This window comes from Carettochelys insculpta, chromosome 1 (genome assembly GCF_033958435.1).
Source record: "Carettochelys insculpta isolate YL-2023 chromosome 1, ASM3395843v1, whole genome shotgun sequence".
In the NCBI taxonomy this organism is placed as follows: domain Eukaryota; kingdom Metazoa; phylum Chordata; order Testudines; family Carettochelyidae; genus Carettochelys; species Carettochelys insculpta.
The window spans coordinates 313791101-313811525 of NC_134137.1; the positions used below are offsets into that span (position 1 = coordinate 313791101).

A 20425-nucleotide genomic window follows, 5' to 3' on the forward strand; every position below is an offset into this window, starting at 1 on the left:
GGGGTTGGAGGGGAGCCCCAGGGATGCAGCTGGAACCCCCTGCTGGGGGAGGTGAGCTGGGGTGCGTAGCAGGGGTGAGCTGAAGGTTGGTCTTAGGTATGAATGATCATAAGTCAATGTGTTCGTAAGTCGAGGACTGCCTGTACGTTGCAAGAGGAAAAAAAATCAGGAGTGCCAGATAATTTCCTGCTGGAAGCAGCCTTTTTAATGAAACAGGGCTCTTTGCAGCCTGAATACAATGAAAATCTGGCTGGCTGCATTATTTTTATCAGATTTTAATTTTTATACTATGGTTAAAACTCAGAAATTGACACAGAATATCAGAATAAGAATCAGTCTCATTTGAAAAGATGTGATAGGAAACTACAGTAAGTTTGATTAATCAAAACAAAATATTGGAATATATTGTTACTAGGCTGTTGAAACTTTCTTGGCTACATTATCCTACTTGGTATGTAAGATTTGTAGGCTTCAAGATTGTTTTTATTAGCATTAGAGCAGTGAGCTATTTGGACATCAATATTTTGGACTTTGAACTTGAAGCTAGGTGGTTCTGTCCAGTAACTAAACATCCTAATTTTAGCACAGGTGACATTCTGATGGTTTATAAATGATTATTGCCAAAACATTTAAATTTTAAGTCAAATCCATTCCTTTTCTTTTACCTTCCTTCACTCACCCTTCATTGTAATGGGACATTCTACTTAGATTGGCAGGGTGGGGTGGGGTGCATTTTTATTTTAAAAAAATGGATTTAATAGATTCAGCTAAGTAGGAGATCCTATTTCTATAATATGAAATGGATATAATATAATACTATAGCTATTCCTCTGGCATTGAGTTAGACCTGGGGCCAAATGCAGCTCACTAACCCCCAACTTTCGGAAGAGGCATGGTAATGAGCGAGTTGGGAATATGCTAATGAGGCGCTCCATGAATATGCAGCATCTCGTTAGCATAATGGCAACCACGCACAATTCAAAAGTGCCACTTTCGAAACATGCGCTGCCCATGTAGACAGGAGCATTTTGAAAGGACCCCTCTGACTTCAAAAGCCCCTTCTTCCTAAAATAAAATAAGAAGAAGGGGCTTTCGAAGTCCAGGGGGTCCTTTCAAAAGGCCCCTGTCTACGCAGGCACCACACAATTAGAAAACGGCACTTTCAAAGCGCTCATGGCTGCCATTATGCTAATGAGGCACTGCATATTCATGGCAGCGCCTCATTAGCATCTTCCCAACTCACTCATTACCATACCCCTTCTGAAAGGAAGGGGCTAGTGTAGACATAGCCATAGTGTTTAACAATGCAAACCAAATCTCCCCTCATCTTCTGATCTTCAGGGTGAAGCTAATGAGGACTACAGGCAGCGCTTAATTTGTACTAGGGCTTGCCAGTGCTGAGTTCTGGCACCTTGAGCTGTGGCAGTTCATAGCCCCTGCACTTCTGGGCTTACTGTATCAGTTATGAAAGCTAAAAAATTGCTTGAGCCTGGCACCTAATTATTTGAGCCACACCTCTTCATTCATTACGAATTAATCACTGACAGAACATCACAAAACAGTGTGTTCCCTCTTGTTCAGACTGACAGAACACAGGGCATATTGAGTTGCATCTCAGTGCTAAAAAGGAGGGCAGCTATTATCTGTATCAATCTGGAGCAGCCCCCTGGCTTTTGGCAAACTGATCAACATGTCCCATTCCTTTTTCCTCTCCCTGCCCCATCTTTTCAATGACAAATTTTGGCCACCCTCCGTTTTGTTCACAAACCTAAGAGAAGAAATCAAATATCATCTTACATCTTAATCTGGAAAGGGAAAAGATCTGACGGTCACCCTGCAAAACTATAAAAAGTGACTTTAGACTTCTGCTTGCTCTTTATTAATCAAGCCCCAAGATAGGATTTTTTGTGCTGATGGTTGAGGGAAGTAGTTTATTGCCCAGGGTAATATAATGCCAATGATGGATGCTGGCAAAATTAAAATGTCAAAGCAGAAAATTGAAATGACTGACATGTAAACCACTTTAAATGATTGTGGGAAATGTGATTTATAGTCCCTTTTTAGTTTCTTAATATATACCAGTCTTCTAATGCAGGTGGAGATTTGCAAACCTGTAATTACTAGTCATATATCATATACCTCAATAATGTTGACCTAAGTATTTTTGTAAAAAGTGTTTAATCTTGGCTTTTCATGCCAGAGGGAGATTAGAAATTGATTCAGTACTGATCTTTTAAAAAAAGCCATAAGCATTATTTCTGGGAAGACGAAAGGTTTCCATCCCTGAAGTTGATCACCAAGACAAGGGATAAAACCACATTAATTTTTTCCCTTTTTCAGACTGCTTTCATTTTTGTTACTTTTTATTTGTGCAATTCAGTTACCTGTCCCTCTTCTCTGGTCCCTTTTTGTTTTCTTATTTCCTGTCATCCCTTCATACGGGCAGTGAAGGTTCAAAGGAGCAACAGGCAACTTACCTGGGATTCCTGTGCCAACAACCACAGCAGCCTTCTCACCTACTACCATTATAACACCTACCACCCTGACCATTGCAGGATGCCAGCCTTGAAATTCCAGAAAACGCCTCCTCAAAAAAATCTTCGTAATGTTCCATGCTTTTTTGTCCATATATATTTATTTTTCCTTCTTCCTCTCTTACTTCCTTCATTTCATTTTTATGGGTGTCGCACTTTAATGATGGCAAGGTTATTTCTGACAACATATGCCTTTTTTTTCTTAAATGGAATAGCCTTTCTAGATGGGGAAAGGTTTGACAATTTTCAATGACCTGGTTTTTCAACCTTATTACTATATCTTTAGGTTTGAGCACCTTATGTGCAACATAATCTTGAATACAAAGAATGGCTTACAGATTGTGTCAGAAATCACCTATTAAAAGGCACGTCTTGAGTCAGTATCCAGACACAATGATTTATATTGATTCATGGTTGTGTATCAACAATGGTTACTTTATGTACTTTGCTTAAAGTAAGGTATTTAATACATATTTTTTTCCTGTCTACAATGTCTTTGCTAGCTCATAGTTCCTTTTAGACCCTTACATGGTGTTGAAATTCTGACTATGCTGTTATCTAGGGTCACACCTAAGGTTTGATATGTGTCTTTATTACTAAATAAACAAACCATTTTTGTGCACCATACCTATGATCGGATTCATAAGTGAGTTACAGGCTTAGGTTGCACTGTTCCTTACTATAGAGTGCTATGTGCCAAGTGTCCAATTTTTTACAGCAGCTTTGGTGTCTTCGTCCTTCTCTCCTACCTCCATGAGTGCATACAGCCTGAGTTCCCTGAACATGGGGACCTTACCTCGCAGCCTCTACTCCACCAGCCCACGAGGAACCATGATGAGGCGGCGAATGAAAAAGAAGGACTTCAAAAGCTCATGTAGGTGGTAATAGCTGTCATTTGAAGTGTGCAACAAAGAGGGGCTGGGGAAACAAGATGAGTGAAAAGACACAATGTTTACTGCACTTTTACTTTGGTGAATGTATTGAAGAGAAATAGTCTGGAGAAGAACAGTAATTTAGGTGTCGGTGTGTTCAATTTGATGAGCAGGAATCAGCAATATGCAGTGTTTGCCTCCAGCACTAACATGAGCTGATTACTTCTAGTTTGTGTAACCCAGGATTAAAAATAAATATTATTCTAGCGTAGTTTGCTTCAGCGCTCTCTGGATGGGTGAATTTATCCTTTATTCAGTTTGTACATGGCAACTATCTAAAATCATTGCAGTCATCATAAAATGCATACCATGTTAATGTACCAGCTTGTTCTAGCCAATAGTAGATCTACCCTCCATGAATTTACCTAACAGTTTTGAACACTTTTATACTTTGACCTTCACAACATCCCCTGGCAAAAAAGTTCTGTAGGCTGACTTCTGTGAAACACTTCATGTCTGTTTTGAACCTGCTGCCTTTTAATTTTATTGCATGCCCCGATTCATGTGTTATGTGAAGGGGTAGGAAATGATTCCTTCTTCACCTTGTCCACACCTTTCATGATTCTGCAGCCCTTCACCATGTCTCACCGCCCCCCCAGTCATTTGTTTTTCTAAGCTGAACATTCCCAGTCTTTTTAGTCTCTTCTCATGTGTAAGCTGTTCCATCCCCCTAATAATTTTTGTTGTAATTTTTCCATTTCCAGTATACCTTTTATGAAATGGACTAACTAGAACTGCACCCAGTATTCCAGATATAGATGTACCATGGATTTCTATAGTGGCATTAAGATACTGTCTGTCTGCTTATCTATCTCATTCGTAATGGCTCTTTTTCTTTTTAATTGGTGCAGCTTACTGAGCAGCTGTTTTAAGAGTACAGTCATCCCTCATTTAATGAGTACTTTACTTATAAGTACTCGCTAAAATGAGGAACATATATACCGACCTTTATTCGCTATGTGAGTGAACTTCCCCTGCTTATATGAGTAGGGTCCCTGACCAGGGGACAGGGAGACCCACAGCTCTGCAGCTGGCTCAGCTTCAGCTGTGGGGTCCCTGGATGGGGGCAGGGAGACCCACAGCTGGAGCCTTCTCTGTCACTTCCCTCAGATATTCCTTTCTATTTTCCTCAGTAGGATTTGATTTCCAGTTTTTGAAGGATGTCTTTTGCCTCTAACCCCATATTTTACAGTGTTGGTTAGCCGTGGAAGCCGTGGTAGCTTGTTTCGATTGGGGTCTATATTTAGTCCAAGCCTTCATTATGATGGTTTTAAATATTTTCCATGCAGCTGTCAGGCATTTCACTCTTGACACTGTTCCTTTTAATTTCTGTTTAACTAGCTTTCTCATTTTTGTGTAGATCCCCATTTTGAAGTTAAATGTTACTGTGTTAGGTTTCTTTGATATTTTCCGCCATACAGAGATGTTAAATTTAATTACATTATGGTCTCTAATACTGAACAGTTCAGCTATATTCGCCTCTTGGATCAGATCCTGGACTTCACTTAAGACTAAATCAAAAATTGACTCTCTCCTTGTGGATTCCAGGATAAGCAACTCCAAGGAACAGTTGTTAATTTTATCCCTGCATCTCATCCCTTGTCCCAGCCAATATGAGGCAGTTGAAATCTTTCATTAGCATTGTGTTTCTATTTGTATAGTCTCTTCCTTTTGCTGGGAGGGTTGCAAGCACTTTGGAGTATAGGATTATGATTCAAAATGATTTAGACAAACTGAAGGAGTGGTCTGAGGTAAATAGAATGAAATTCAATAAGGGTAAATGTAGAGTAATCCACTTAGGAAGGAACAATCAGTTTCACACATACAAAATTAGAAGGGACTTCCTAGGAAGGTGTACTGTAGATAGGGATCTAGGGGGTCATTGTGACCCACAAGCAAAATACAAGACGACAGTGTGACACTTGCAAAAAAAGCAAGCATCTTTCTGGGATGTATTAACAGGAATGTTGCAAGTAAGACACGATGGCTGTGTCTTCACGTACTACAAACTTCAAAATGGCCATGCTAATGGCCAAATCTAAGAATACTAACGAGGGGCTGAAATGCATATTGAGCGCCTCATTAGCATGCTGCCAGCTGCAGCACTTCGAAAGTGCCGCTGCTTTCTCACCCGGGGCTCATCTATACAGGGTTCCTTTTCGAAAGGACCCCACCAACATCAAAATTCCCTTATTCCTGTCAACTGAGATCCCTGCAGCAGGGAGAGAGGACTTGTCTCAGTTCTCTCCACAGCATCTGGAGACACTTGTCCCCAGCCATGACAGCTCCAGCTGGGTTAGGTCGGGAATGAGGTGCCTCTACATGGCCGTGACAGCCCTGATGGAGCTGAGCTGGGCAGGACTGGACTGGGCCATGGGAGGGACACCTCTCCCTACCTGTGTGGCCCTTGAAAGCCTGCTGCAAGGTGGTATGGCCATGTATCTTAGAGGGAATTTAGAACAGGAAACTGCTTAAATATCCCTTCTTGTCAGAGATATATATCCGATGTAGATTTGTTTCCCTTTGTCTAGAAGAGCAATATCACAGTCTGTTTTGGGTTTAGTGGCCAATTTCTAAACTGTCAGATTATTTTGGGGTAGTTGTAAGTGTAAGTTTTAATAAGTCTCTGCGGATGAAAGTGTAGAAGATGCATTGGTGAGGGGTGCTATAAAGTTTTCATTGCCACTTGTTAGAAAAAACCTACATAACAAATAGAATCATCCCAAGCACATGGTAATAAAATATGATGGTGTAGGATACTATAAACATTTCATTGGTGTGAGTTTGCAGGGACTATCATACATATCCAGGGGTTCCCAAAACATGACTATAAAAATTTAAGACTCCTGCATACCATCAAGTACTTTATTTATGCCATTTCTTTTTTCTTCTCCAATAATCTTCCTCTGCTTTTTCACCCTTGAGGTACATTCCTTAGTAGGCAAACAATTATATAACAGTTTGTATGTAAAAGTTTAAATCCCCAAATGCTGTGCAGTGTCATTATGAAAACAGGATAGATCAAATTATGCCAGATTTGGTGAAATACAGAGGTTTACATCATGGTTTACACAGGTTTGCATTTAGTAGGAATTGAAGGGCTTGGACACCGTTTTTACCCCCTACAAAACTACATTGTTGGCACGGTCCCTTTGGCAACTCTCACAGCAAGATGAGGGGACAAAGCAACCCTGCCTCAGTTTCTTTCCTTTGATGTGTTCCCTGCCTCCTGCTTGTTGCTTCCTTGCTATGATCTCAGTTCTCTGCCAGGTCCCTGTTAGCTCTTCCCCTTTTCAGGTTGTGTCTGCATTTGCATTCCTCTTCCGAAAGAGGAATGCAAATGAGGGAAATCAGAAATGCATATGAGGCACTGATTTACATATCATCCTCTAACCTGTTCATGTTAGTACACTGTTTAAACCACATTGAGAAGGAAACCATGGCTAACACAATCCTAATGAATGTTGAAGATGTTTAAAAAAAATCATCTGCTACCCGCATTCTCATGGTAGGTTCCTTGAAAAGATCTAAATTATGTGCCAACAAGTCATGTCACCAATTTTTTTGGAAAACAAAAATATTGAAAAAGCAAAGTGGCCTTGTAATTTTTAAAGCCATTTTCAGCCAGAAAAGTCATTTGAAAAATATTGATCAGCTGCATTAAGAGTTTGGACTGATCAAGAGGAGAACTATGATCAAAATATCATACTCATTTTACATAGCATGGGGTACTGCAAATGGGTAATACATTTACAAATGACTAGTGGTGGTTTAAGGGACACTTGACAGTTAGACACTGATGATGCTACTGTCAACATCTCCATGGAAATTCCCCTGATCTTAGCAATAAAGAACCGGAACCCCACACGCACAAAATCAAAAACCAGTTCAGAGACGCCACAGAATCTTTCTGTTCTGTAGTTTACAGAGTTGAACCTAAATGCAAAAGTCATAGGTGAAAGCAGGTTTGAAAAAGAAGGCTGAAGTGTGACTAATGGAAGATAACCTCGGATCATTTTCTTTCTTCTAACATTCAGGCTACAGCTACACTAGAAACATCTTTAGACAGATGTTTCAGTTAAACGATGTTCTGATAAAATGTCTGTTGATGGAGTGCAGCCATACACTAAAGTGGATTGCAAGAGCAATCTGCTCTGTCAACAGAGTGGCCATACTGTCCGGCCACTCCCTTGACAAAACACCCAACTGGAAACACAGCAGACAGGGCTGCCCAGTGTTCTGGAAGCCCTGTCTGTTGACAGAAGGCCCCCCAGAGCATCCACACATCTTTCTTGTCAACAGACTCTATCAACAAAGGCACTCTTCCTCATCTGGGAGAGGCAGAAAGTTGTTGGCGGAAGTGCTGAGTTTTGTCGACAGACTGTGCACAGGACGTGTGTTATGCGTGGCAAACTTTGTCTACAAAACTCCGGTTTTATCAAAAAAACTCATGAGTGTAGCCATAGCCTCAGTGTGAAGATCCAGAGATTTTCTCCAAATGTATACTTATAAACTAGTTTGTGTCATGCAGTTTGTTATAACAAAAAGGTGGAAAACAGTTGAAGTAAAACTGAATTGAGTTTGTCAATTTGTAAAATATGTATTGCTAATGAATGACAGAAAAGAATGGAAGGTCTGAGCAGTTGGTAGATGGTGAATTGCATTATTGTATGATTGTGTTTCACTTGTTAGCTTTTCTGTTTTGGACAATATGTGCCTTGTTGTCTTTGAGGAATAATCTCTTTAGTCTCTTTTGATTACCATTTAAAATTAGTGCATCAAACAGATGAGAGAGGGATAGCTCAGTGGTTTGAGCGTTGGCCTGCTAAACCTGGCATTGTGAATTCAATCCCTGAGGCAGCCATTTAGGGGTTTGGGGCAAATAGATTAAAAAAAAATCTGACTGGTGGGGGGTGCTTGGCCCTGCCAATAGGGCAGGGGACTGGACTCAATGACCTCCTGAGGTCCCTTCCAGCTCTATGAGATGTGTTCCAGTGGTGACAGTGCAAGGTTCTCAGGGGATTGAGGCAGGTGTTTGGTAGAGTTGTTGATATACTTCTCTTCTTGTGCATTTAATACGGGGTCCTTTTATGTTCTCCACCAGTCTGGAGATTGCTGAGTTGGTCAGATTTTTGGTAGCCAAACTAAAGTTTCTGTGGGATTAGCTGCACCACAACATTGTAGAAGAGCCCAGGCTCAGTGACTTGAATATACAAAATCAAGGTTTTGCATATAATCAAGCCAGTGCTTGTGTCTTGCAGTGTAAAGTGTAGCATGTTTTTTGTTGCATAAGAGCTGGTATGATTGTACTGCCAGAGCCATTCCTGAATCTCTTTCATCCAGCAAGGAGCATGCTTTTTCTAGAAGGTTCAGGGACCTGCCTGCAACTACTTTTGGGTCAGGAACTCCAAGCTGAGAAACTCTCATTTTTCCCTGTGAAATCTGCATGAGGTAAAAAGCACACAAAAGACAAGCCTTGAGGGGAGGAGATCAGATTCCATGGACTGTGACACGTATTTTCATGGCCATGAATTTGGTGGGGCCCTAGCTGTAAACCTTAAGCTGAAGGAAAAGTTTACACAAACCCAAGGAAGGAAAGCCATTGCAATTCTTTTACAGCTGTGCTAACAACTTTCAGAATGCAAACCACATTTAATAACAAGTAGCAACTTTGTTTTTAACCTATGAAAATGACAAAAGACTTAAACAGTTTGTTAGATGAGCTATTCAATTTTAACAACTTCCTCGTAGGCAGAGATGAGCCTTGAAGGAATTTGGAGGAGGGGAGGGTAGTAGTACCCTAGATTTGTGATGGGAAAATACACCATTTTCAGTTATCATAGCAGCTGGAGGATTTAGGGATACCACTGTAGGAGTGCTTTACTGGTTTGATGACAAACAGAACAAATTGGTGCCCGTCGTCTTTGCATAAGATAATAGTGTCTTCCAGTGCCTATATATAAACAGTGATAAAAGACCTCATTAGGCAGGGATCAGAGTACTCAAGGGCACCCTAATTCTTTGTGTAGGTATTGGTGTTGAATCTCCAAGTCATTATTCTCTTGACTTGTGCCGCAGTGCAGTCAGCTGAGATGGAATGGGAATAAAGAAAGAGCACAAAAAAAAAAAAAAAGTCTGACAGAAATAGGAATCTTGCCAGCACGAGGGGGGAGGGTTTTGGATAGGAGTTATAAGGTTAGTCTTTTTGAGGAACAGTATAGAACTTGGTGCTTAACTGGCATTACAGACCTCAAATTGCCTGGAAATAAATGTCAATAAGAAATAAACACCATAGGTGGTGTAATTTCCCATCCTTCTAGGACATTTGCCCTGTTGCCAGTGGATAAAATATTAGAGATTTTCAAAGGAGCCAACAAGAGTTAGCAAAGTTGCAACTAAGCATCTTAGCTCCCACATTTGTGCCCCTAGAAGTGACACATGATGGGGCAGTCGGGGTCATATGGCTCCTCCCTTACCCACCCTTCCCCCTCCCGGCACCCCAGGTTCTGATGTCAGTTCAGCCATGGAAGGCTGTGAGTTGTGCCTCTCTAGGGGCGTGTGTCCCACAGTTTGAAAACCATACCTCCTGCTGGGAGCTGGCAGACTGGAAGTTGGTGGGAGTCACCTGGCCTACTTGGAACTCTGACTCTCCACCCATCACCCACCCCACCACCACCCTTTCACACCCTGCTTCCTAAGCCATGCTACCAGGTGCTCCCCAGACTGCAAGAGTGGTACAGCTCCGAGCTGTTCCCTGATGCACTCTTGCCTCTGCCCCAAAGGAACATGAATCGTGGATGCCATGAGATGCTTCCCCGGGCGTCCTCAGCAGTCTGGCCACACCTTGTTCACTCCCAGAGAACTGCCACGGCAGCTGAGTCATTCCCCCGCAATCCCTGCGTGCAGAACAGAACTCCCTCTTCTCCCATTGGCTGCCATGCTCCAGCTCTATGGCTGCCAGTTACACAGCCCAGCCTCTCACCTCAGCCATGTAAATCTGTTGTCCAGCCCAGCCAGTGGGACAAGTGGCTGCTGCTGCTGCTAACAGGGTAAACTCACTTCTCCCGGATTTGGAAACCAAGGCTGTGAGAACAGAGTGACCTCTAGGGTTCCCATATATAAGTCCTGGAATAGAGCACTGCTGGGGAAAGAGGGGCAGAGAGGGAGCAGCAGAGGTTCAGTTGGGGGGCACTGGAGTGGGTATCTGAGGAATGCTGGAGCGGTACCTGCGGTGGAAGTACACACTGGAGTTGGGGACAATGTTGCTGTCTGTCACAGTGGTAGGGCATCTGGCACAGGCTTTGGAGGTAGCACCAGCTGTCATTCAGTGGCTCCCTGCAGGCATCTTCCCCCACCTCTGGGCTGGGTAGGGCAGAGGCACCATTTCAGGTGTGGGGAGAAACTTTGACCATTATTGCAGGGCCTGTGTAGGCACCTGAAGCCCTTAGGCTTTTTGCAGCTCACTTGGAAGTTGGCACTGTATCTCCTTCCTATATAAAGAACAAAATGTACATAAACGCCAATCAAAGCTATGTTTAAAGTTTATATGTGTGGTTAGGCCAATCAGGAGATAACACAGGAAAACATTCCCAGTCCCAAGCCCTGAGGTAGAGTCAGAACTGTAAAGTTCCATCCTGCAATTAAACTGTTAAGACTTCATTCAGCTCAGCTGGTGGTGGGGAGTAGCCTGTTCTTTGCGAATGGGAGGAGTGCCAGGATAAAGTCCCAGATGGAGGAGGAGGTGCTGCAGTTGGGCTGTTGCTCTCATGGAGAATACTGGATTTGGAAATGACAGGTCCCAAGATCCCATTGTCACACTGCCTATTGTGGGACACAGCTAACAGGCCATTCTCAGGTCAGACTGCCAGGAAACAGGGCATGTGCCCCAAACTCGTCCTATGCGTTTTCAGACCTCGCCTCTGGAATTGCAGCCTGGGGCTCCCCAATTCCATGGGACTGAGCACACATAAGTGCCAGGGGTCACTCACTAACATGGGGGTCTCTGGGAGGCCTTTCCTCCTTGCCACTGCCATGCAGCTGTGTCGGGGCGAAGGTTTGTTAGCAGCCAATGGCCGAGGTCAGCCTGGTATCTAGCAAAGGCCCCCCAACCCTGAGAGGCCTGAGCAGTCTGATGCTCAGCCAAGCCACCTTAGAGCCCTGGCTGTGCAGCTCACCACTCTGGCTCATCCACACACAAACCCTGGCCAGGAACGAGTTGTTTCAATGGCAAACATCCAGGTTAATGAGCGCTTTAACCTCCGGTGTCCTCTCTCCCCCAACACTGGGAAGGGACAGGCTGGCAACAGGCTCTGTGAGGGCTCAGCCCTGCACACAGGTCGGGGGTGTGAGCCGAGCCAGTGCAGCGTGGACAGACCTTGGTGTGGGGAAGGCAAGAGCTCCATCCTAAGCTAGACACCCTAGCAGCCCTGTGTGGCACAGAGTCCTCAAGCATTTAGCACCTTTCATGTGTGCTGAAACAAAGCCTCGCTGGGCATGCCTTCTCCTCTGCCCATGCTGATGCTAGGAAAAATTAGGAAAAATTTCCTAATTGCCAGGTTGGTTAAGTACTGGGATAAATTGCCTATGGTGGTTGTGGACTCTCCATCACTGGAGATATTTAAGAACAGGTTAAATAGATATCTGACTGGTATGATCTAGATGGTGCTTGGTCCTGCGTGAGGACAGGGGACTGGACTCAATGAACTCTCGAGGTCCCTTCCAGTTCTAGTGTTCTGTGATTCTGTGCTCATGTATCCCGCTCTCCCTGAACTCACCTGCTGCACCCACTTCTCCTCTTACCCCTCCTGCTCCCCCTTACCACTGCACTCCCCTCCCACATTCCTTTGCCCCTCCTGCACCCCCTTGTCTCCAACCCTTCCTTTGTCTACCTTCTCCCCTAACCCCTGCACCACCTCATGATCTTGCAGCCCTTCCACATGCAGCACCTCCATCCCCAGGCACTTGGTCCAGCCAGTCTCTTACCTTGTGTAACTTCACGTCGCTTACCCGGAGCCAACCGTCCATCCATCTCCTGTCACTCAACACTGAGCGCTGCCTGCCTGCCTGCCCCATGGTCCTAGGACTGGGAAGAGCCTGCTCCAGATGGGATCACTGGACCCTACAATCCTGGATGCCCACTGCTGGGCCCAATTCTGCAGGGGAGCCTGTTGTGGCTGGGTGTGATCCTGGTAGGGGAGCTGCTGCTGTGTCCAATCCTGTGCCACCCCATTTTTGCAACTCCCACCAGCTCTGTGCCCTGAGTGGTTGCCTGTGACTCCTGTAAGCATCTTAGAAAATCTCAGCCTTACTGTGTCACAGTTAAACCCAACACAAATAGAATTTGCTATTCAGACTGATTCTTTATAGAATTGTGAAACTTATCTCTTTCTTCTTCGAGTGATTGCTAATGTCCATTCCAAGTTGCTGGAAGCTTTTTGCCCTAGCTAGTAGTCATAGGGTCCGTGCGGTGCCCCTTGGAGTGGCACCGATATGGTGACCAATATATGCATTGCGCCCACCAATATATGCATTCCTTCTCACTGCGCTGCTGGTTGTTGGACCTCTTGCTTTCTCTGCTCAAATCTTTAGCTTAGTAGCCTATTGTAATGTAAAGAGTTCTTGAAGAAGTGTAAATAGTTTTGGTACTTGATAGATAGTCGTAGTGTTTTAACTAATAGCTGAGGCAGGGATTTCCAGCCCCCTCAGCACCTTGGCACTGGGGAATGCCCAGCTTCCCAGGCTTTAAGACTTGTTCAAAATGCGGCAAACATATGCCCAAAAGTGACCCCCATTCAGCCTGTTTGATTTGCTTGGGGGGAGGACGTTTGAGTAATCACTGTGCAGTTTGTATGGCCTTTAAGCCCAGAACTTTAAAAGACAGGGCCCAACGCCTTAAGGTCCTCTTAATGGAGGCGGCTCTTAAGCCTCAAGAGTATCCAGCAGGAGTGGAGAATGGAGCCTCCTCGGTGCAAAGTGCACCAACACCCTTAACCAGGGTGCCACCTAGGGACTCCCGGCACTGGCAGCAGGTGCAGATAGTGTCGCCTTCTTGGTGCCATAGGAGTCAACCTCTAGTGCCAAAGAAGTGGAGGAGGCACGAGAGGCATTGCTTGCCAAAGTCAAAGTAGGGGGTGGCCTCAAGTCCAAGGCTCCGGCACATACTGCCGAAAGGCAGGAGATGCATACATTGAAGCCAGTGCAGAGCGGGATCCCACAGGCGCTGGACTTGGTCTCAACGTGAGAGGTGTTTCAAGCAGCACAAGGTCTTCCTCAGATGACGGTGCTGGGTCCTGCACCATAGCACCGAAGCAGAGCGGTCAGGGCTCATGGGCATGACACCGGTACCAACCCCTTCACTCACGTGGAAGCCAGCACTGACACCGTATTCAGTGCCAAGCGCTCCAGTGCTGTCCCAGCAGACCGTGGGCCAGTTTCAGGTGCCCTATGCTCTGGCTCCAGCACCGTCCTCGATGCGCATGACATTGGTGCCGACTCTGATGGAACCCCTGTGGTCATCTGCCTCTGACTCGGTGTCGGATTTAGACTCCTTCTACTCAAGCTCTGGAGGGAGAGGGAGCTTGAGAAGGTCGCACCATAGCTGTTGCAGGCACCGTAGTCACTCAGCTGGTACAGGTTGGCAGCTGGCTTTGCAGGAGACTCAGCAGTGGCCCTTCTGGACCCCGCGGGCATTTCACGAGGCGCAGGGCCAGGCCGTTGGAGTGCCTTTAACGGTGCTGGGGGCCCTGCCAATCCCACGCTTGGCACTGTTGGCATTACTGGGCGCTCCACAACCAGAACGAAGACAGGAAGTGGCAGTCATCATGAAGCCGCCTGCATCTACCTCATTCGCGTCAACCTCCACACCATCGGCAGCACCATCGCAATGGGACTGGACCCCGTCGGTGCCGGCACCATCCATGATTGTACCTCCAGTGCCGATTGGGTAGGCACCAGCCCAGGCACTGGCACCGACTCAAGTGCAGGGAGCAGTAATGGTGCCATTTGTGCCACCTGTTGTGGGGTTTTCTGGCCAGCTGGTGCCTATGCCAGGTCTGCCGACCGTGCCCCCCAGTTTGCCCATATTTTCTGTGAGGGGTTAAGTGCCAGAGCAGGTCACTGCTGCCCTTCTCCTCCAAATGGAGGCACACGGGCTATCGTGCTCTTCCTCCCTGGATGAGGCGGTGGTGGGATCATCAGCCTTGCCAGTACTGGAAGATGGCAGAGCTTTTCAACAGCTCCTTAGGAGAGTGGCCCAAAACTTGGGAATGCAAGCAGAGGAGATCCAGGAGGAAACGACCCAGTCACGGACATTTTGTCCTCTGCAGGTCCCACCAGGGTGGCTTTGCCCATAATCATAACAATTGCCACTATGGCTAAAACAGTTTGGCAGACCCCTGCTTCCACCATTCCTACAGCTCATAGGAATGAGAGACAGTACTTTGTCCCATCCCAGGACAATGAACATTTGTTTACGCACCCCCCCACACTTGACTCCCGGGTAATGGATGCTGCTAACCATAGAGAGAGCACCAAGGGTTCCAGGGCCTCTCCCTGAAAAATAGAGAAGCTAAATGTTTGTACCTCTATGGGAGGAAGGTCTATTCAATGGGACGGTTGCAATTAAGAATTGCTAACCAGCAGGCTCTGGTTAGCAAGTATGCCTATAATACAGTCAGCGCCCTGTCTAGGTTCTCTGCAATGGTGCCACCCGAAGGCAAGCAGGACTCCACAGCCATGGTAGAGGAGAACACACTGATTTCACAGGTGTCCCTGCAGGCAGCATTGGATTCTGCGGATGCTGCCACGAGGGTTATTGCCTCCGGAGTGGCAAAGCACAGGGGGGCTTGGTTGCAGGTTTCCAGCCTGCCTCATGAGGTCCAGCAGACGATCCAGGACTTACCCCTTCATGGCCCCACCCTATTTTCAGATAAGACAGATGAAAGACTCTATGGCCACCCTCTGCTCCTGGGGCCTGCATACACCTGCCAACCAGTGCAGGCATTTTAACCCCTGTCCTTGGCAAAGACAGTTTCCACAGCTGCAAAGGGACAGCAGTAGAAGGCAGAACAGGATGGGCAGGTGTCATTCAGGCCAGCAACCTCAAGGCCACCCAAAGGGCCCACGGGGGCCCAACCCTCAGTTTTGATGTCACAGTTGGGAGCATCAATTTGATCTCACCCACTCCAGCATCCCCACTTTTTTCGTTCCGCCTATCCCCCTTTTAGTATACGAGGTGCAGCATCACCACAGACTGGTGGGTCTGGCGTACAGTGGAGAGGGGATATGCCATTCAGTTCTCTTTCTCTGTCCCTCTTCAGTGACCCCTCTCAATAAAATCCTATTACGGCAGGAATTGCAATCACTCCTGGGTTCTGGGTCTGTAGAAGTTCCTCCCAGATTCAGAGGACAAGGTTTTTATTCCTGTTATTTCTTAATTTCAACACCAAAGGGGGGCTTGAGACCCATTCTGGACCTAAGGTGTCTCAATGAGTTCATAAAAAAGATAAAATTTTGTTTGATATTCCTGGGTCTCATACTCCCAATGCTGGAGTGGGGGGATTGGTTTGCAGCTTTTGACTTATTTCCATATTTCAATCTACTCTCCTCACAGGAGGTTTCTCTGGTTCATGGCAGATGGGAACCGTTATCAGTTCGCAGTGCTGCCTTTCGGTCTGTCTGCGGCCCTAAGGGTCTTCATCAAACGCATGGTGGTAGTAGCAGCATACCTGTGAAGGCAAGGGGTGCAGCTATTCCTGTACCTGGACGACTGTCTAGTCAAGGGTCATTCCAGGGAGCAGGTGCTTCAGCATGTACAGTTGATCCATCAAACCTTTGTAAGCCTCAGTCTCTTAACCAATAAGGCAAACTCAGTGTCAGACCCATCTCCGTCAATGGAGTTTGTAGGGGCTTGACTGGATGCCAGGGCATTCCTGCCAGACAACAGGTTCAGGTCCCAGGGGATCATCGTCCAAGACATCCTGGCAGTTCCCACCATGACGGCCAGGTGCTGCCTGCATTTGCTGAGTCACGTGGCAGAGTGCACCTTCCTGGTACTGCATGCCAGGATGAGGGTGTGCCCTCTATAGCTATGGCTGTCAGTGGCATATCGGCCTGTAAGAGACAGTTTGGACTTGGCGGTTACAGTGCCGGACTTTGTCGACCCTTCACTGGTGGTTGGACGAGTGGGTCATCCTCACAGGGGTCCCCTTTGCCCCTCAGCAGCCCTCACTTTCCCGAGTAAGGGACACTTTGGACCAGGGATGGGGAGCACACCTGGGTCAGCTGTGAACCCAGGCTCTTTGGTGTGTTTCGGACCTTCAGAACCACATAAATATGCATTACCTCAGGGCCATCAGACTAGCATGTGTGATGTTCAAGGCCAGTCTGGCAGGACATTGTGTGTCAGTCAGTACAGACAACATGACAGCAACATGTTATATCAACAAATGGGGGTGCACACTCCTCTACCCTGTGTTACAAGGCCATGGTGCTTTGGGATTTCTGCATACATCACATCATGCTGCAGGCCCTTTACCTGCCAGGTGTGCACAATTCACTGGCAGACCAACTCAGCAAGTCCTTTACGGATCACAAATGGTCTCTCCACCCGGAGGTCGTTCATTCTATTTTCCAGAAGTGGGGGGTATCCCCGGGTGGACCTGTTCGCCTCCCACCTCAATGCGAAATGCTTTTGAGACATTTTGGGACATTTTGCTCCTACTGCAATCAGAGCCCGGGGTCCTGGGCAGACGCCTTCAGTGTCCCCATGTTGGGCAGGCTGATGTGTGTGTTCCCGCCGATTCCACGAGTTCACTGGGTCCTCCTCAAGATTCGCTCAGAAGAGGCATTGATCATCTTGGTGGCACCAGCATGGGCCCATCAACACTGGTACTTGACCCTCCTGTTAGGGCTATCGATACGCAAGCCGATGATGTTGCTGATCCGGCCGGACCTGCTGATGCAGCAAGAGAGGAGACTGCAACATCCCAGTCTTCAGTTTCTGCTCCTCATGGAGTGGATGCTCTGTGGCTGAGGGACCAGGACCTGGCCTGTTCGAATCCCATAAAAGAAGTATTATTAACTAGTAGAAAACACTCTATGAGGGTGACTTATTTGGCCAAGTAGAAAAGGTTTTCAGTGTGGGTGTCTCACAGAGGGCTGTCTCCTTTGCAAGCCCCCATCCTGTTGATTTTAGATTATCCATGGGGTCTGGTACAGGAGGGCATGTTCCTCTCCTCAGTTAGGGGCACTTAGCTGCTATCTCAGCCTTTCACCGGGTTCATGGAACATCTTCTGTGTTCTTAGACCCTGTAGTCAAAAAGTTTCCAAAAGGCTTAGAAAGAATCAGGCCCCAGGTTTAGGCACCACTGCCCCCATGGGATCTCAGTTTGCTGTTAGCCAAGCTTATCGGGGCCCCCTTTGAACCCCTGGCTCCCTGCTCTTCTGAGTTAAAAGCAGTGTTTTTGGTGGCATTCACCTCAGCCAGGAGTGTATCTGAGTTGAGGTCACTTTCAGTGGACCCCTTATACTCAGTGTTTCACAAGGATGAGGTTAGGCTGAGACCTCAGCCCACATTTTGTACCTAAGGTGGTCTCTGTGTTTCATGTTAACCAAGACATTTCCCTACCGGCATTTGACCCAAAGCCCTATGCCTCTCCGAAGGGGCGGTGTTTACATACCTTGGATGTTAGAAGGACACTGGCCTTCTATATGAATAGAAGAACACTTCAGCTCTGTGGCAGTTGCTGATAGGATGAAGGGCCTTCCAGTCTCCTCCCAGCGGATTTCCTCCTGGACAGTGATTTGCATCAAGGAATGTTACAAGCTCGCAGTGGTTCCTCCCCCGCCAGTTAGGGCTCACTCTATGAGAGTGCAGGCATCCTCTGTGGTGTATTTGGCACAGGTGCCTATCCAGGACATCTGTAGGGCAGCCACCTGGTCCTCAACTCATACATTTACAGCACATTACGCTTTGACGCAGCATGCACGGGAAGATGTTGCGGTGGGCAGGGCTGTCCTGCAGTTTGTTCAGGGCTCCAACCCCACATTCTAGGCATTGGCTTGTATTCACCCAACTTGGAATGCACAGGAGCAGTCACTAGAAGAAGAAAAGACAGTTACCTTTTCTGTAACTGGTGTTCTGTGAGATGTGTTGCTCATATTTATTCCAAAACCCTCCCACCTTCCCCACTCTTGGAGTAGCCAGCAAGAAGGAACTGAGCTGGGAGTTGTGGGGTGTCGGGTGGTGCATATATTGGTCACCATATCGGCGCCACTCCAGGGGGCGCTGTACCGACCCTATGGCTACTAGTTAGGGCAAAAAGCTTCCAACAACTGGGCGTGCACCAGTGTACACCCAACTTGTAATGGACACGAGCAACACATCTCGATGAACACCAGTACAGAAGAGGTAACTGTCTTTTTCTGTACCTTTTAGCTGTCATACCCATTTAAATATCGTTTTTAATCTTTGCCCTAAATAGACTTTGAATGAGAAGCTGATTGTCACTGGGATTCAGTGAGCTTATTAAATAGATGTGCACCAATGTGAGGAGCTGGGGTGACAAAACAGAGAAACTAGAACTACTAGTGCAGGATGGGAAACAAGATACAGGTTGAATCTCTCTTCTCTTGAATTCTCTCATCCAGCAACATCCGTAATCCAGCATGATTTTAGTTAGCCAGATGACCACTTATCAAGGGTGTGGCCAAGTTTCCCGTGGGCCCATAAAGTTTGTTTTCAGCCACCAGTCCTGACTCTCAGTGTTCTGTGCTTTTATTTACCCCTTATTTGCCCCTAAATGTCTCGTAAGACCTCAGCAATCAGTGAAGTGTTGGTAATGTTGCCAGACAGTTTGGACTTCCTGTGGCCTGGCTAATTCGTTTGGCCCTGGTGAGGTCCTGAGGGTTACTGACCACAGAGGTCCACCCTGTATTACAGAGGAAAAGCAGTAATGATGTCAGTATGGGTGTTGACTAGTAAATTCTGCACAAGAAAAGACAGAAATAAAAGCAAAGGTGGTGGATTTCAGTGAGGCATTTAATACAGTTCCATGTGGGAACCTGGAAAACAGGGGGACTGATGTGAGAATTGAAAGGTGAATAAGGAGCAGGTTAAAGAGGAGACTTCACAATGGGTCATGCTGAAAGATGAGCTATCATGCTGGAGGGAGGTTACTAGTGAAGTTCCCAAGGTGTGGACTTTGGGACCAGTCTTCTTTAATGTTTTTTTAATGACCTTGGTACAAAAAGTGAGTGTGCGCTAATACAATTAGCAGGTGACACAAAGTTGGGTGTTATTGCCCATATAGAGGAGAACAGGAATATCATACAAGAAAATTTGGATGGCCTTGATAACTGGAGTAATAGACATGGGAGGAAATTTAATAGTTCAGAGTGTGCTTGGACATAACAAGAATTTTCTTATATGCTGGGGACATATCAGTTATTAGTGGCATAAAATACTACAATCAGATCTTTCTCTTATCATGGGATGACTTTGAACCAAAAATGTCATGCATCGTGAAAAAAGAATCGTGTGATCCTAGAGGCAACGGGCAACTTATTTCCAGTAGAGATAAGAAAATGCTAGTAACATTATGTAAGGTGCTTGTGAGACCTCATCTGGAATATTGTGTGCAGTTCTGGTCTGTCATGTTTAAGAGATGATTAATTCAAATTGGAACACATGCAAAGAAGGATTACTAGGATGATTAGAGGAACAAAAAACCTCCTGTGTGAGAGGAGAGTCAAAAAGCTTGGCTTGTTTACCCCAACCAAAAGGACACTGAGGGGAGATGTGATTGCTTTCCATCAATACATAAAAAGGAGAGATACTAGGGTGGGAGAGGAATAGTGAACAAACTGGCTATAAACTGGCCCCCTACAAGTTTAGGTTTGAAATTAGGTGAAAGTTTCTAACCATCAAAACACTGAAGTTTTAGAACCGCCTTCCAAGGG

The 20425-nt window shown here is 46.1% G+C and overlaps 1 protein-coding gene across 5 annotated transcripts in view; it reads left to right on the forward strand.

Moving 5' to 3' along the window:
• The window catches only part of GRIP1 (glutamate receptor interacting protein 1), a 559979-nt gene that overhangs the window by 469781 nt on the left and 69773 nt on the right, over positions 1-20425 (forward strand). For 3 of the 5 annotated variants that reach the window (XM_075013403.1, XM_075013423.1, XM_075013433.1), the window contains exon 10: positions 3253-3408. In XM_075013403.1, coding sequence (XP_074869504.1) covers positions 3253-3408 — 156 coding nt within the window. Of the gene's footprint in view, positions 1-2446; positions 2603-3252; positions 3409-20425 lie in introns of all 5 variants that reach the window. The other 2 variants (XM_075013442.1, XM_075013414.1) reach the window with 2 other exon arrangements.